The sequence below is a fragment of the Ambystoma mexicanum genome, chromosome 14, assembly GCF_040938575.1.
Source record: "Ambystoma mexicanum isolate Mex_15411 chromosome 14, UKY_AmexF1_1, whole genome shotgun sequence".
NCBI lineage: Eukaryota > Metazoa > Chordata > Amphibia > Caudata > Ambystomatidae > Ambystoma > Ambystoma mexicanum.
In genome coordinates this window covers 91,069,861-91,088,462 of record NC_090940.1, presented here as the reverse complement: position 1 = coordinate 91,088,462, position 18,602 = coordinate 91,069,861, and the positions used below count along the sequence as shown (strand labels likewise).

The 18,602-nt window shown below is 47.1% G+C and overlaps 1 protein-coding gene across 1 annotated transcript in view; it reads left to right on the top strand.

Annotated features, from left to right (window-relative positions):
- Positions 1-18,602, top strand: part of SUSD6 (sushi domain containing 6) — a 297,890-nt gene that overhangs the window by 155,581 nt on the left and 123,707 nt on the right. The window contains exon 2 of the mRNA XM_069638577.1: positions 2,926-3,127. Within this exon, the coding sequence (XP_069494678.1) occupies positions 3,004-3,127 (124 nt within the window). The 5' untranslated portion in view covers positions 2,926-3,003. The remainder of the gene's footprint in view (positions 1-2,925; positions 3,128-18,602) is intronic.

The window sequence follows — 18,602 nt, the reverse complement described above, 5'->3', positions numbered from 1 at the left end:
ACACACTGGCTTCTCCCTGGCAGTGCTCTGGTTGGAATCCCCAGCGTGGGACAATAAAATGACCCAGCAACCTGCTGGGGACACTTCAGGCCATGCCCACCATTTAGGCCACACCCCCCAACCTCCCTTCTGGTCCCCAGTCATTTCTTACCCCTCTTAAGCACTGGTTGTGTGGCCTACCCCTCGTTCTGTTTTAGGGCCACCGTTTTCCAATTCCTTGCCACACGAAATCACACGTTTTTCAGCCTACAAAAACGCAATTCAAACTTTGCTAAAGCCCCCCACTGGTGTCCTCATTCCCAACATTTAATGGTTTACATTCCACACAAGCCCCGGATTGACTTGTCACTTTGGCCTAGATTCTTGTTAAAATCGCCAACTCCAGGTCTCCCGCCTTTCCTTATTGTTATGTCTTCCAGCTGTAGTCGCTCCCCACACTGCCGGTGACATCTCCCAGTCGATGCTCTTCTTCTTTTTCTAGTTGTTCTACTGTAATCCTGTCCTTGGCTACTCCTAGGTGGCATTGGCTGGCCCTTATGTTTTCACCCCCCACATTTGTATTACCTCCCTCGTCATACTAAATGGTAACGCACCCTATTCCTTAACTGCTTTGGCCATTTTAATCCTACTCTTTTCCTAATGTTAACACTCGGACCAGACACATGCTAGAAAAACATAGCAAGTATCGTGTTCAATGGTTCTGTGCTCTCGCTTATTTCCTTGATGTGGACCCTGTGTTGGATTGGCTCAAGGCCTAGGATTCCTTAATAAGCCTGCACAGTAGTGTGCTTCCTAAACTGCAAACTATCTTTAGCAAAGGGTGAAAAATGTCAAGTTGCAAGCGACTAGCCAGACATCCGCCAGCTTCACAAGGAAAGCACACCAGCCCTTCCTGCCAAGAGTGAATCATTGCCCGCTACTTCAGACATCTGTAAACATTTACTTGATATGATTGAGTGCACGTGTGCTGTTCCTATTACCTGTATTCTGCATTTACTTTGGATGTAATAAACCATGTATTAAGTCTTAATCACATACACTTACCTGATATCCTATTTGTTACACACCTCATAGATTTCTCATACACGTGGAATATTTTACTTTGCTCTTTGTTTGGAGTCCATCTTTCAGTACAACTGGAGCCAATGTTTTGTGAACTGACATTTTCTTCTAAATTCTGTAAATTTTTTTGGGGGGAGCTCAAGTGTGGATCTCGAACGTCCAGGTTTCACTGGATCATAGTCCCAAGAATAGGTGTTACACCACTGTAGGTCACAAAAAAATGGTTTGCTCCTTACCTATTCAGGTGGCACACTCTACTTTAATGATTACATGACTTAATTTCTCAACACATATGGTCAATGTACAGTAAGTTTACCCAAATATTGTAGGCTTTTATGTGGTTTAGAGACAGATGGGAGTTTTAGACCAATGTATCAGATTTCACTCTGCCGTGTCAAATGCGGCTTAACGTTCGAACGCCCATAGGTGGTTCAAGCTTTTTTACTGTGATTTTCTTCAGTGTCCTAAGCTCCTCTCTCACTCCCTCGTCTAAGTAAAGCGGTTTCTGCTCAGGCGGTAGATATTGTGGCGTTACACCCGATTTGTCGTGCCAGATCGGGTGTTCTGGGCCTGGGGCCAGAGTTAAAGGCCTGAGTGGTGCTAGGGCCTTTAAAGAGGGTCTCTGGGCCCATAAGACCTGATCTGGCACGCTTTGAGAGGGTGTTGGGGCCATTAGCACCTCAGGATACCAAAGCAGTAACCCGGAGTGCTAAACCTATCATTTGCGTCCCGTTAAAGGAATGAAATCCTTTTCCAAGATGGCCACCATGGAACGGGACGGCAGAGCTCTTCAATGTCCCTCTTCCCTTTTCATAGCGGCTTGAGAAATGGGGAAGCAGCCGCGGCCTGCGCCTCCACAACAAACTGGTAAGTGGGCGGTGGAAAGGGGGGAAAAAAACATAAAAGGGACCGAGGAAGATGGTGGCGAGGGGAGCAGGCCATCAGGTGGGAAGGAACGCCAGCTTTCACTGGCAATTCAAGCCTGCATTCCTAGCCATCTGATTGGCTGGCTCCCCCCGCCAGTGTGCTAATGCGTGTCAAACTCTTGTCTAATTTCTAGTCATCTACTTGTGAGGAAATAAAGGCAATTTCGCCTTATCTACCCAAGGCTACTTCACGGAATTCCCAAGTGTGGCCTACTCTAGCCGCAGATTGCTTCTGAGGGATATAGGGGGTGCCTTCCAAATTCTCAAGCCCTACTTTGTCTCCTTCCTTCTGTTCCTCTCCATGCCTCTTGGTTACTTTCCCTCCCTATATCTAGTGTCCTGTTACTACACCCACTGTCTCCTCGCTCACAATGACACCCCTGTTCCAAGTCCAATGATTCTTCACCATTGAGTATGCTGTTTAGGACAGATCGCAGTTGTAGTCTAAACATCTGAAAAGCCAAAGGTTTTGTTTTCTTTTCCCATGGAATATCCCCCATTTTTAGGGCCTGTTGGTTCTACCATCAATGTTGCATTATCTACTGGTAGTGCGTTCTGGGCGTCCAACGCTCACCTGGGGCAATTAGAAGGGACTCTGGTACTAAGTTGGTGCCAAGTGATGACCCACCTCAATTTCTGAGCCCAAACTGGATGTGGAGTTGATGAGTGATTAGTCCACTTCTATGCTTCCCACCTTCACTGGCAGGACTGTGCACGCAACTGTTAACACATCGCATTGTGTAAGAGCACTTAAATTCCAAGGCCATTATTAGCCAAATCCGGAAAACGAATGCCTATTCACTGTTGTGAAACTATTGTTTTTTCCACCTAGTGTTGGTTGGATCGAGCCCAAAAAAAGAGACTAGAATGGAACTACGAAAGTGAATTGTGCTGTGGCTGCAAGCGAGTTACTAATGTTTTCTCTCTCTCTCTGTAGGTGGCCTGCTTACTTGCCCACCCAGCCTGGAGTTGTGGATCTTTTGGCACAGGGCTGGGGGGGAAGGGCATCCAAAAGATGTACCATGGTGCGGTGATGGCAAAGATCAGCTACCCTTCATCGCCAGCGGTGGTCAGCAACTATGGCAGACTTCTCCACATCATCATCCTTGTCGCTTTCCTGCCCACAGGCTTGACCAAAGGTGAGTGATCACACCAAACCCCCCCACCCACCCCCCCAGTCCACCATGGATTACATTGCAAGGGTTTTTTTTGTTTGCGACAATCGCTGGATCGGAACCCCTGGTGTCCGAAGTCCTGAAACCTTTATCACACTAGCACCCGCGTGCATGAGACCTGCTCAGTTGCTGACAGTGGAGTTGTACTCTATATCCATGCAGTCCTTTTCTCTCAGTTGAGTGCTAACAGAGGTTTTTTTCTGTACTGCCAAGGAAAAACAATGAGAACGATGCATGTTGGATGAAAGCTAGACCTTGGAAGTCAGCAGAGCAGCTTGGGGTTCGTCAATTGTGGAGGGGCACGGAATGGGGAAGTTGGAGAGAAATTGTGGAGGGCACGCTCATTCCTGGTGTGATTGTGTAAGGAGAGCTTTAGCTCACGGTGACTCAAGGAACGGTGTAAGCAGCAGTGGTGTGTGCTATACTTGACCTATATATACTGCGTGGTGTGTGTACACACATCCATTCACAGCTCGCTTCCTAAGATAGGGATGTCCATTTCATTTTAATGGTCCGTTCAAAATAACATTGTAGAGTTTAAAGTGTAGCCATGTCACGACTTTGAGCTCCTGATGTGTCTTCTTCCCTGTGAAGGTGCAGGGACGTCATTTCACCAAAATGCCAGCGGTAGCAGAAGTGACATCACACGACCCTTGACCCCCTGATGACATCACAGGTAGTGATGTCATTTGACTCCTCCCCGAAGTGATATCACAGGAAGCCATGGAACACCTGTTGACAAAACGGGAAGTGGCCTCACACAGCATTGTACACTACGAAAAATATGGTTACGATATCACTATAATGTGATGTACATTTCATACAAGAATGGATCACCATATGTATCGTTAAGATCAGTGTGTATAGGCCCATATTACCAAATTACTGTGAATGCAAGGAGACGTCCATGACCAAATGATAATGTGTTATTATATGGCACTCACGCTTAAGTGCTTTATATAGAAAAAATATACACCCAATGTCACCCAACCTGTGTTGGTACTCATTTATCGACCTCAGAAGGATGAAAGGCTAAGTTGAGGCGTTTAAGAACAGACTAAATCAGTGACTCACTCCCTGAAGTGTGCCCAAAATAAACCTTTAATGAGTCTACCAATTATTGTATAGCATTCCAGAAAGACACATTTGGTATTCATATTCTTTCTTATTTAGGGACAGTGTTGAAAGTTACTTTTCTTTTTTTAAGTGGCCTGAACAAGAAAGCCAGCCACTCCAGAAGTAAAGAGCCACATGGTGGTGGCCAGAGCCCAGGAGCTAGCATTACAAAAAGTGTTTTTTTAGTTTTTTTTTTTTTAGAGGTCGCAAGGGAGACCTCGGGTCGCAGTTGCGACCCCTAAATGACGTCCCTGTGAACGTGGAGGGTTAGGGGTCTTTGCCATTTCAGCAGCACCTCTGAACGCTGCTTCGATTGGCAAGTGCAGCTAGCTGTAGGCTACATCTGATGTGTGTAATGCTACTGAAGGCAAGCGTCCCCAGATAGCACAATCCTCCCCGCAATGAGAGACAATAATGGACTCTCCCAGGTTGGGAATAAGGCCAGGACAAAGTGCGGGTGAGCTTAAATGGGAGTTTATCAATCAAAATAGTGCATGCAAAGAACTCTGCAAACTCCGAGAGCGCTCTCTGACAATAGCAAAGACAGGCGTATATATTTACAAAAAAGTCATATGAACCTACATGCTATAGGGGGCACAAGTTCGTGGGGATTGGGTGGTGACGACTAACTATAGGTGCTGCTGCGATGTGGTTTGCCGCGGCTGGGGGACGTCACTGGTTACCCTCGTGGGTTGGTCTGGGCCTGGCAGGTCAGCTGGGCTCATCCAGGCGGTGTTGTGCCAACCGTGATCAGTGTCAGAGATGAATGTCTTTCCTGACTTTCTGCCCTAGGGCCACGCACACCGCAGTCATTCAACATTGCAATATCATCTTCCCTGGTAAATCTTCCAATAGGTTATTCTACAGGTCAATGCAACACAGGAGGAATGCACCTGGAGTGGGGTCTGTTGGCGATTCGTCAATACATGGTTACCACCATCCTGTTGACCGGGTATCGGAGGTCGTGGGGTTGGGTCTCGGGGCATGGGACAGGCTGTCTGTTATCATGTCTTGTTAGAAGTCATTATGGATGTGCTCTTGTGATGTTGCTATAATATTGGGTGTCCTAATTTTACAGGGGCCATTAACCTAGGGTGGGCCAGCGGGTCGTGGAGTCTAAGAAAGGGCGCCTTTGAATCTGTGTTTTAAGGCCGGGCTTTACTGCTGGATTGTAAATAATTCAGGTGGCAGGCTGTGGCCTTGGGTGCTGCGGGGGAATGCGAATGCTTGAAGCGGCTCCAGCCGAGTTGGGGGAGGTGGAGCAGTGCGGCACAGGCCTCCGCTTTTTCGTCTGGTAGGCTTCACTGGGAGGGAGGGGGAATAGCCTTGCATGTGCTCACAAAGGTATTTTCCTCGTGTGTTGCGGACTTTAGGAGGAAGAGACATAAACATTCATATAATATACAATACTCATTGAGTCTTTCCAAAGCTCACGTTTTTGACATTGCTAGTGCCATCCATATGGCCAATTTGAGCACATTACTTGTACACTACGTTTTTAGCAACTACAACATTTTGTTATATGCTTATACATACACGTTAAGTGAGGTAGTAGTAAGGTTGGTGGAGCACGCAGGAACAACCCGCCACTGAGACTGTCCGAGCCCACTATGTGCCACTGCCGCCACACATATGGTGCATTTTCGTGCACCCCTTACATGAGCCCGCAGTATGGTTGCATTTTGTCTTCCTTTGCACTCTAGCAGCATTAGTTCAGTTTTGGCGCGGGACTGTGGGGTGCAGTCTTCTCGATAACACTCATAACATGATAAACCACCGGGACGCTTTTACCATCTGCGCATAGCTACAGGGATGTGATGTGGGTGCTTCAACCCTAATGTCATATGAGCACCCATCCTGCCATTTTCATATATTTTACAGGTTTTTAGTCAGTGAGGTTGTGGAGAGAACGCTTTCATCACAGGTGGTTTGCTCAGTATTTGGGGATTTTGTTTTTGTCAGGGGACCATTGTACAGTTCTTTTCCACCCAGGCCCTGCTGGCCGGGTCATGCTGGAAACAGCGATACACTGCGGAAGGTGAAATGTTAGTGTTGGTATCTAACACTAGCTCATGTCTGTCTGCTCGTGGGAACGGGCTCTTAGCGGATCTGCCAGGGAGCTGTGGCCACAGGGATAAGTGATACTCTCCACGGGTGGGGGCCGTGCGGCGGTGCACAGGGCTCAAGCCATTTTTATTATACAAAAATGGTTTCCAGGGCCTAGCTAATATTGAACAGGTTTGTTCAATGTCTTCAGCCAGTGCCCCACCCACCACCTGGGCCCTGGTGGCAGGAAGGACACCCGGTGAGCCATGAACCTCACCGGGGGAGAAGAGGCATGGGAGGGGGGGTCTCCTGGACCAGTCCTCCCATACATTTCCCCCCTTTCGTTACTTAGGTAACGAATACTTTAAATCCTCTAACCTCCTGCACTCTTCCTCGTCAGCTATAGCGTCATCCCATGCAGGGGTGCCTTTTATGGGCATCCATGCCCTGCACACCCCTCGCAGGCTTGCACCTCTCCTAGCATATTCATCTGGGGTACAGGTCAGGTATACACAACCGCTATCCCCTTCTAGGTCCATTCCTCTTCCACTTCCTCGTACCATTCGAGTAACCGGGGCTCTTTAATTGTAGTGTGCCATAGCTTATCTACTATATCCTTGTCATGATACATGGGCACCATCTGGAATCTTGACGTGTAATCTGTACCCGTTTGTACCTGTGCTTACTGCATAGTTTGTATTGTACCGTGTGCGTTGCCCATTGTCAGCATCATCATTGCACCATTCGGCACTGCGTTGGCACAACATCGAAGACCCACCTGGCATAGGCAGAAAATGAAAAGGAGGAACACTACAGCCGGCATCAAAAGCTTGACAGTCATTCCCAGCCATGATGGGACCCAGCAGAAGATATTGTCGAGCCATCTACTTTCTTCTGCTCCACCTTCCATTCTCATTCTTTCTCCTAGGCTATGTACTGCTTCGATCACATGGGACAGGGAGCCGTTATCTGCGTCTTCAGAAGGTACGAAAGTGCAGCAGGCACTTCCAATTTTTCGGCAAACACCTCCGTCTATTGCTGTCAACAGGTCCAAGACATACCTGTTCTGCATGGTCATTAGCCGCAGTGCTCGTAGTTCTACTTTTATTACGTTAAACCCTTCTTCAGTACCATTTGCCAATTGGATCAGTTCCCAACGTGTGATTTGGAGCCACTTTGCGTTTGCTCACGCCTAGATGCTTGGGATGAGTGAGGCGAAGAACGTTTCTGCAAAGCTGAATAATCGATATCTATCTTGGATCTGTGCCAGCAGTTCTGATGATGCTTTTGATATGAAGTTCGATGACCGTCTGTTTCGGGACAGCGCCCCTTCCTCATTTCCGGAGGACAGGACATATACTTGTGATTCTGCAGTTGGTAGGGCCCCACTCTGTTGAGATTTTCCTCGCGTCTCCTTGCCCCATCAATGTGGCTTTCCGGTATTACCATTAGCGCGGAGTGCAGGGTGGCCAATGAACAGCTGCCACCCCAGGATTGTGGGAGGTGCAGGTATGCTTGGTTGCCACATACCCAATAGGTATCCATTAGGGCCGCTGTCCCTTTTCTCATATCTGGGATGGTGAGGGTCTTGTTGCAGTTCTTGTTTGCCCCCATGGTGGTTCTCCCGTCTCCCTTGAAACACAGTTCATAGTTTATTTCTTTCTGCAGCTTGAATGGTTTTTCGATAGCCGTTACCCAAGTCAATTTTGAGATGTGTTCCTTCCATATGGGTGTGCATGTCTCTTCTATCCATTGCAGTTTCTCTGGTGCCACACCCCGCAGTGCTTCAGCCTTGCACATTATTTCTTCGTCCTTCCACTTGTTGTCTGAAAAAAGTGTCACTTGTATTATAAAAAATGGCTCCTCCAAACAGACCACTCCTACTGCTTTTGGGTAACAGGTCTTTTCGTTCTGCAGCATCCTGAAAGTTACCTCATGTGCCTGGAAGGTGTTCTTAATTCTGCACAACGTGAGATGAAGGAGACACTGGGCATCGACAATAGGCAACTCTTTCGGTAACAATACTTTGGGTGTACCTGAAGCATGGGGAATGAGGGAGCAGACATAACAGCTCTCGTTTGTTGTTTGCTTAGCCATTGCACTCACATCCGCATACCATTTATTAGTCTGGTTGGGGTGTCGTGGGTCTTGTATTTTGTCTAATCCTAACCCATAATATTCATCATATTTCCTCCTCCCCGCCTCCCTTCTCCGCCTGTTATTCCTTTTTCTAAGGTATTTCCCGGCCTCATGGGCGATGGACATTTTGGGCCCCCCTTTCTCCCTCTTCCCCCCCCTTGCCCAATTATCATATAGTTCATATCTCGCTGTCATTTCTTCATTCTCCTTCTTTATGCTATCTGGCAGTGTGTTTTTGGTTACGGGAGTGGGCCTGCTGGTGGGGGTGTTATATAACAGGATATAGCAGAGGGGTTACGATCATTTAGACTGCGGGCATTGTAATTAGATACCTTTGGCGGGGAAAGTGTGCTGTTTTGCATTTTACCCTGCAGACCTTCATTATGTGAGATAGCAACATTGGATGGTGTCGTGTAATATCCCCATACCAATTTAGTTCCATCCCATACCAAAAAATCACCTTTAGTATTTACAATCGCTGTTTCATTTGTCACATTAGTCCCGTTGATCCCTCCCCCCTCGTTCATCTCGATAGAGATGAACGCTAAGAACCAATACGTAACCAGGCCAAACATCATTGTAAAAAATAATGTAATGCATATCGACAATCCACACTCATACGAATATCTACATCTCTCAGCTAAAAAATCGCTATATCTAATAAATCTATCCGTTGCAGGCTGCCCGTTAGTTGCCATGGTATTTCCTGTTTGAGATATAAAAGTGCATTAAATGCATGCATGTAAACATTTTGTTGGCACTACCAGTGACAAGATATCATGGAAGGGGAATGGAAGTGGGTAGGGGGTGGGGATGTACAGACAAGGGAGCAGACACTATACATTTTTTATCACGTTAGTATTTACACAAGTATATATATATATATATATATATATATATATATATATATATATATATATATATATATATATATATATATATATATATTTTTTTTTTTTTTTTTAATCTTTATAGATGCCCTTAAATGTAATGGTTCTCGTCATCAACTTTCTCAATCCGGTGCATTTCCGTCACACACACATGTTCACATTTACTCATTATTTTCATTTGTATTGTTTGCTGTTGTCTGTGCCCCCTCATCCACCTCCTCCCGCACACTATTATATGCTCTTTGTACATCCGTCAAGTGTATCCAGTACTTAAGGTCCTTCACTTTTACAGCCGTAGGAGTACAAAATACCACTTGGTATGGTCCGTGGTGCATTCCACCGACGCACAAAGCTCTGGACATAAATGAACTCTCCCGGCACCAGTTGTACCGGTGTTTCAGGTTCCGTAAGGGACTCCGTTGTGTTCCCTTCTTCCCTTGTGAATGGTGGGGAGAGCTGCTTTGATATTGCGCGCGCTGCCCTAGTTAGCTTTTTTAGGAAGTCTGTGAACTCATCTCCCAATATCGCAGCGCTTCTGTGTGCGTCTGAATGTTGGCGCAGTGGGGAATGTGCTGTGTGCATTCGCCTCCCGGTCACTCTTTCGTGCGGAGACAAATGGTGGTCCTTGCTTGGCTGATTTCTCAGCTCAAACAGCGCAAGGGGCAAACAGTAAATCCAGTTCTTCTTTAAGGAGAAGCATAATTTCGATAATCTTCCTTTTAACAGGCCGTTCATTTTTTCTACCACGCCATTACTTTGAGGATGTAAATCGAGCACAATTTATGTTTTATTCCCAATAGTGTCGTTATTTCTTTGAAGAGCTCGTTCACAAAGTGAGTGCCATTGTCTGAGCGAACTACGTCACAAATCCCCCAGCGCGGGAATACTTCCCTTACTAGGAACTTTGCAGCGCTTTTAACATCAGGTTGTGCACATGGGCCTGCTTCCACCCACCTTGAAAATGGACATACAACCACAATCATGTATCGTGCCCCATTGCACCTTTCTCCCATGTCTGCGTAGTCCATGTGTAGCTCTCTGAATGGCCCAATAGGTTTTGGAATTGTTCCCCTGAGTGTACGTAATGTCATTCCAGAGTTGTATATCTGGCATGTTGAGCACTCCATTGTCAATCTAGATATGTGCTCCTGAAGACAGGGCACGAACCACTCCTCTTGTATCTCTGCTGCAATGTGTTTCGTGTTGTGTGCTGGGAAGTGTAATTGTTGAAACACTATTTCTAATAGTTTTACTGGCATTACCACTTTTCCTGAGTTATTTTGTCGCCAGAGTAAGTCTGTTGCTGATTGGCTGCACCCTCGTTTTTCCCACATCATCTTTTCATCGCCACTTGCTCCTTCCTGTAATTCTAGTATTTGTGATATGGGCATAGCATTGTATCCTTCTGGGAGCTCTTTGTTTGTCTTATGCTGCAGCATGTACTCACCTGTTTCATGTCTTTCAAAGTATGAAGCTTCCTTGGCAGCAGCGTCCGCTGCCGCGTTCCCCAAAGACACAACGTCTGTGTTGGACGTATGTGCTTGGCACTTCACTATTGCTACCACTGTTGGGTCTTTTAGGGCCTCAATTAACTCCTTCAGCAATTCTGCATGCTGCACTGGAGTCCCATCTGCCCTTCGAAACACCCTCCGCCCCCATCTTGCCAGACCTCCATGTACTGTTGTCGTCATGTAAGCTGAATCTGTGTATATTGTTACTGCACAACCTTTAGCGGCATGTAGTGCTTCTATTAAGGCAATAAGCTCTGCTGCCTGTGCTGAGAAATGGGATGGAAGGCGATACTGCACTAGTGTCTCATACTCACCTTCTTCCAACCTCACCACCGCCAACCCCACATGTTTCTCTCCTGTGTCCATGTCGATTGATGCTGCCCCATCCACAAAGTACACCTCCCCCTCGCTCAGGGCATTCTCGCAAACCACCGTGTCCTCCCCTGTTTCCCCTGTGTAAGTTGCACAGTTGTGTTCCTGCATGTCCTCCAGTGTGCATGCTTCTGTAATGAATGTTGCTGGATTCACTGTCCTGCATCGTACCACATTGATATTGGCGCTCGACAATATTATCTCATAGGCAGTTGCTCGCTGTGTGGTTAGTGTACTTTTTGATCTTTCAAGTATTGCAAATAATGAATGTTCTACTAACAATGTGACAGGGCATCCCATTACTATTGTGGCACTTTTCTCAATGGCGAACGCGGCGGCGAGAGATTGCATCACTGCATCCAAGGTGCCACTATAGTAAGCCAATGGTTTGTGTCCCAGAGAAGTCTGTCTCAGTACAGCGGTCATGAGTGTTCCCTTACAATGTGATAATAGGAAAAACTTGCGTTCATAATCAGGGTTGGCGAGTACTGGAGCACTCGATCAATTCTTTTAGTGACTTGAATGAGTCACTCATCTCTTCTGACCATTCTATTTTCCTGTTCTCGTGTTGTGCCTCCTTGAGTGCTTGCCGTAATGGTCTCGTGTAAGCTGCATAATCTAATATCCATGCTCTGCAATAATTGCACATTCCCAGGAATTTCTGCATCTCCTTCACTGCCGTGGGTTCTCTTACTGATCTTATGGCTTCTACCCTGTCAGGGATTATTCTCTTTCCGTCTTTCTATATCAGCTGCCCTAAGTATAAGACCTCTCTGACAGTATTGTAGTTTTTCCTTGTCCACTTTGTACCCCTTGTTTGCCAGCAGTGACAGGAGTGTTACTGAGTCTTTTCTGCACGTTTCTTCATCCTGTGCGCAGACGAGCAGATCGTCTACATACTGAATGATTGTGCTTTCAACTGATAAATTACCCAGGTCTTCGTGTAGTATGCGGTTGAATATACTTGGGCTCTCACAGTATCCTTGTGGTAATCTACAATGTTTGTATCTCTTCCCCCTAAGGTGAATGCTGTCGGGTATCTGCTTTCTTCAGCCAAGGGGATGCAGAAAAATGCATTTTTCAAATCGACCACTGTAAAATGTGATGCTGTTTTTGGGATACTGCACAATATTGAAGCAGGGTTCGGGACTAAAGGGAACTCTTTCTGTATGACGTCATTTAAGGGGCGCAAATCCTGGATCATCCTCCAAGCCCCTCCCTTTGCTTTTTTAATTGGGTAGATACAGGTGTTGCATGGTGAGTTTGAAGGCACTATTATTCCCTGAGCTAATAATGCACTTATTGTCTTTTATTCCTTCCTCCGCCTCGCGGGACAATGGATATTGCTTTACTCAGGGCAGGATTGCCCCTTGTTTGAGTTTTATGACCACTGGCGTCACTCCATGCAACAACCCCTCATCATGGGGGCCTGTTGTCCACAAATTTCCTGGCACCAGTCGCATGTCTTCGTCAAAAAATGACAGTGGTGTTCCCACTACTGCCATCAATTGAACAGGAATTTGCCTAGCCTAAATCAGAATGTCACAGGGCATTGCTATTTCCATTATTATTTCACCATCATTGTCTGAATCAGAGAAGAGATCCTCATCAGATAAGTCTCGTAGGGCAGCATTGGCGTTGACTCACAGCACAGTGCGCCATTCACATCCATCTATGTCCATCCCAATTACTGCAATCCTTTTTGCTGATACCTGTACAGCATGCAAGTCTAATGATACCACTGATCCTGGTGCTATGTCTGGGTGCACTATTGGGCGGAAGATGAATTTGGCGGGTATTCTGCAATCCAGCTTTTTTAGCTCAGGAACTACTTGGGCCAGTGTTTTCAAACCTTCAATAAACATTCTTTCATCCACTGGCGGGCCACGTATTTCCGGAGCAGTTGTTTGAGCCTGTACTACCAGTATTACACGTAATGGGCAGATTCCTGGTGTTGAACACACTATTCCTCTTTCTGTGAATGATATTGTCATGTTAAGCTTGCTAAAAAGATCCCTCCCTAGCAAGTTTATTGGCGATCATTCGTAATACAGTAAGGGTGTTTTTACAGTTTTACCCCCCACTGTCACGTCCAAAGCTTCTGTATAAGGAACTTCAATTACAGCCCCAGAGAACCCCTGCGTCTCTAACTTCCGGTTAGATAACGGAAACCGGCCCTCCCTGATGCATGATTTCTCCGCTCCCGAATCCACCATGAATACGAACTGCTTGTCTCCTATCTGCGCCCCTACCAATGGTTCCTCTGCTGCATCGTAGGTGGTAGATAGGACAGGACACGCAAGTGTTCTCTGTGGGCTGTCCTATGCGGGGTGTCCCATGCCCCCCCCCCCCGGTTGAACACACACCCTGAAACTACTGATACACCGCTTTAGGGGGCTGGTGCTCCATTTGCTGTTGTCGTGAAAGGGTTGCCTGAGGTGTAGTGCATTGTCATTGTTTTGCGGGTGATTCTGTGATCTGTATTGGTGTCCTTGCCGTTGTTCAGGGTACCCCTGCCCTGGGCCCCTTTGTTGCTGTCCCATTGGGAGACCATATGTGCTCACCGGATGAGGATGGCCATAGTGTTCTACCTCCGGAAACCCGTTGTTTGGTCTACTTCTGCACTCTCTTGAAAAGTGCCCCCACCTCCCGCAGTTCCAACAACTTCCTTGTGCACCCCTGGCACCCTGCCATCCGTTTCCTCCCATTCCCCCATACCCTTGTCCACCCCCTCTTTGACCCCTGTACCCACCTTGCCCCCCTCGAGGGGCCCACTCTTGCCACTGCGGACCTCCGTTCTGCTCCTGCTCGTTCCACTGCCTCTGTCCTGCTCCTGTCCAATTCGTTGCCATCCTCCCTTGTATTGCTACCAGCCCCTCCTCCTCCTCCTCCTCCTCCTCCTCCTCCTCCTCCTCCTCGTCTCCCTCCCTGTTGTGTGGGAGCACGGCTACTACCGCGGCGACCTTCACCAGCTTTGTCTGTACTAGTTTCGCTTCGTCTGCCAATCTTCTCTGCGCCACCTCCTTTTCCCTTTCTTTTATTCGTTTACAGTGGTGAACTATTATGCTCTGAATTTCGGGCCAACCTTTTGCTTCAATACCTGCTATTTTGTCAAGTGCTTTTTGCACCTCTTTTGGGAGCCCCCTCTTTATTATAAAATAATGATGTTGACTGATACCAGGGCGTGCCTGTTTCGGTTCTCCACATCTCTTGGACTCGAAAAATGTAATCCATAGCATCCTCCCCGTCATTCATTGTACATTGCATTACTGACTGTAAATCTGGGGTATCTGGGAACGTTTCCCGCAAGGCATCCCACACCCTAGCACGTACTGTATTGAAAGAGGCACCACTGTGACGATCGCAGTCTAACGTTACTCCCGGGAAGCCAGCTTTTACCCATACTTTGTCAGCTTGATCCCCAACTGCTACTAGCAAACTCTTCACGTCACCTATTGCTAGAGGTACCCCGGCTGTGTGTTTCTCAAAGGCATATATCCACTTGCTTGCCCCTCCTGATAGCGGGGGCAATAATTTTAGCAAATTGGCCTTGTCCATCTGAGCCCAGGGTATGTAATTCGGCCTCCCTCCTCCTCTATGTATCAATGGGAGTTGTAGCTTCCCCTTTGTCATTGTATCTGTACTCATCCTTACTACCGATTTCCCTAATGGCGCCATTTTTCCCAATCTGTTCCTTAGTCGCCCTGTCCACTCCTCGTCCATTGGTCTCATTGAGCATGCGCCATCCAACTCCTCGCTTCCCCCTCCCATTGCCACACTTAGCCTTTCACCTTCTTCTAAGTCATCCCCTATGTCGCAAAATAGCTCCTCTGCCTCCTGTGGTCCTTACCTCATCACCAGTACACCCCTCTCTTCCCTCTAGTTCAATTATCCGTGTTGGTTCTTCTTCTATTCTAAACAGTATCTCTCCTTTTTTCCATCCTTCTCCAAATGTCCTATTCTCACTCTGCGCTCCTGATGCAGGCTCTGATCTAGCGGTGCTGATTGCAGTCCGCTCACACATACTTTTAATTCTCGAGAGCTCATCTTTGGCTATAGAGAGTCTGGATTCTAGATCCCCTGTCAATTTCTCTATATCCACCCTTGGCGTACTTACCTGCTCTCGTTCCCTATGACTCTCATATGGTGGTGGTGCAGTTGGCCCTTGAGTGGTAGTGGTTGTGGTTGTGGTTGGGGGTACATAAGTTGGGTCGCTATATCCTTCTGCGGGCACTGGCTTATTTAGCATTGGGTACAACCTAGTTACCTCGGTGGCTTCTCTTCTGAAAGTACCTTGTCATCTTTTGGTATCAGCAATGGGTTGTCAGTAGTAGATGGTAGGTCAGTATCCGATTCCCTTTTCTTAGGAGGGGGTATTTCTTCAAACAGTCTCCATAGGTCTAATATTTCCCTCCTATTTTGTAGTTGCTTCCCCTTATATTTCAAACAAATGCATGTGGCTACCATATCTAAGACGCTTTTGTCAAATGACCCCCCTTCTGGCCATATCTGAGGTAACCCTTCTCCCTTCAACTGTGATCCACTGGTCATGATATTTCCTAATCCGTTCTGCGTACCCAGGTAGGCTCTTACAAATATGTGATAAGGGTGTTTCTGCCCCCATACTTCGTACTTACTGGATGCTAGTGTACCGCTCTATGTATGTCTCTCTTACTATGAGCGTGTCACCATGTGAACTCTCGTACTTATGTCTTATTGAGCATTGGCGCGTTTTCCCGTCACCTGTACAGTATGCAAATGGCTGCGCACAGCCTCTATTCTATACTCTTTAGGGGGCACGTACAAGAGCAAACCATCAATAACTGTGACAATTGAACCCAGTAGATCAAAGAAATGAACACTCACTGTACCACATTACACTTTTTTCATGTTTCTCCTGGTCACACTTACCGTAACCATACCATAATTACGTATTTCTGACCACCTTTACACACTTATTATATCAAATATGTTCTGACATATACAATGCATACACTCATAAGCAGCACTCTGTTCACAGCCCAGTTTGTCCTCCCTTTCCTCCCTTTTCAAATGTCCGTCTTAATCTGATATATATATTTGTCTTTCTAGTTTAGATGTAGAATTATTTTTCTACTTATATTATATCTTTGTTTGTACTACCCCGCTTTTATTTACCCGTAAACCCAGAGAGAAAAATAGAAATAGTAGCAGTCACTAATGTATTTTCTGTGTCTTCCTTTACCAGACACCTTTATCTCATATTCCACTTCTTCATATATTCCCAGTACTAGTCAAGATAGCACTATGCGGCGCCGCCTTCCACCCCCCTTGCGGAGCTAGGTTCCCGTCTCTTTATCTCTGTTCACCTCTTAATCCTAATTGCCATATGCAAAGAAAAAGCAAAGAAAGTTTAGGATGGTCCTTAGTAGACCAAAAGTGCCCCCCTTTCAACCAGCCTCGTTCCCCGTCCTATATTTCCTCCCCTGCTCCCTTTAAGGTCTCTCGCACTGAATACTCACGTGCCCGTCTTGAACCGAGAGTCTCCGAAACTGGGTCCGTCCAGGCAGTGTTGCCGTTTGCTCAGCGGTCAGCCCCGGCTCCGGCGAGCGGTACTCAGGGATTTTTCAACCGGGATCCCGTACCCTCTCTCTGGTGAGTGCGCACTTCAGAGCGTACCGGTCGCTTTCGGGGTCACCACTGAAGGCAAGCGTCCCCAGATAGCACGATCCTCCCCGCAATGAGAGACACTAATGGACTCTCCCAGGTTGGGAATAAGGCCAGGACAAAGTGCGGGTGAGTTAAATGGGAGTTTATCAATCAAAATAGGGCATGCAAAGAACTCTGCAAACTCCGAGAGCGCTCTGTCTGACAATAGCAAAGACAGGTGTATATATTTACAAAAAAGTCATACGAACCTACATGATATAGGGGGCACAAGTTCGTGGGGATTGGGTGGCGACGACTAACTATAGGTGCTGCTGCGATGTGGTTTGCCGCAGCTGGAGGACGTCACTGGTTACCCTCGTGGGTTGGGCTGGGCCTGGCAGGTCAGCTGGGCTCATCCGGGCAGTGGTGTTGTGCCAACCGTGATCAGTGTCAGAGATGAATGTCTTTCCGACTTTCTGCCCTAGGGCCACGCACACCGCAGTCATTCAACATTGCAATATCTTCCCTGGTAAATCTTCCAATAGGTTATTCTACAGGTTAATGCAACACAGGAGGAATGCACCTGGAGTGGGGTCTGTTGGCGATTCGTCATTACATGGTTACCACCATCCTGTTGACCGGGTATCAGAGGTGGTGGGGTTGGGTCTCGGGGCATGGGACAGGCGGTCTGTTATCATGTCTTGTTAGAAGTCATTATGGATGTGCTCTTGTGATGTTGCCATAATATTGGGTGTCCTAATTTTACAGGGGCCATTAACCTAGGGTGGGCCAGCGGGTCGTGGAGTCTAAGAAAGGGCGCCTTTGAATCTGTTTTAAGGCCGGGGTTTACTGCTGGATTGTAAATAATTCAGGTGGCGAGCTGTGGCCTTGGGTGCTGCGGGGGAATGCGAATGCTTGAAGCGGCTCCAGCCGAGTTGGGGGAGGTGGAGCAGTGCGGCACAGGCCTCCGCTTTTTCGTCTGGTAGGCTTCACTGGGACGGAGGGGGAATGGCCTTGCATGTGCTCACAAAGGTATTTTCCTCGTGTGTTGCGGACTTTAGGAGGAAGAGACATAAACATTCATATAATATACAATACTCATTGAGTCTTTCCAAAGCTCACGTTTTTGACATTGCTAGTGCCATCCATGTGGCCAATTTGAGCACATTACTTGGTACACTACGTTTTTAGCAACTACAACATTTTGTTATATGCTTGTACATACACGTTAAGTGAGGTAGTAGTAAGGTTGGTGGAGCACGCAGGAACAACCCGCCACTGAGACTGGCGGCAGTGGCACATAGTGGGCTCGGACACACATATGGTGCATTTTCGTGCACCCCTTACATGAGCCCTCAGTATGGTTGCATTTTGTCTTCCTTTGCACTCTAGCAGCATTAGTTCAGTTTTGGCGCGGGACTGTGGGGTGCAGTCTTCTCGATAACTCATAACATGAAAAACCACTGGGACGCTTTTACCATCTGCGCATAGCTACAGGGATGTGGGTGCTTCATCCCTAATGTCATCTGAGCACCCATCCTGCCATTTTCATATATTTTACAGGTTTTTAGTTAGTGAGGTTGTGGAGAGAACACTCATCACAGGTGGTTTGCTCATTAGTATTTGGGGATTTTGTTTTTGTCAGGGGACCATTGTACAGTTCTTTTCCACCCAGGCCCTGCTGGCGGGGTCATGCTGGAAACAGCGATACACTGCGGAAGGTGAATTGTTAGTGTT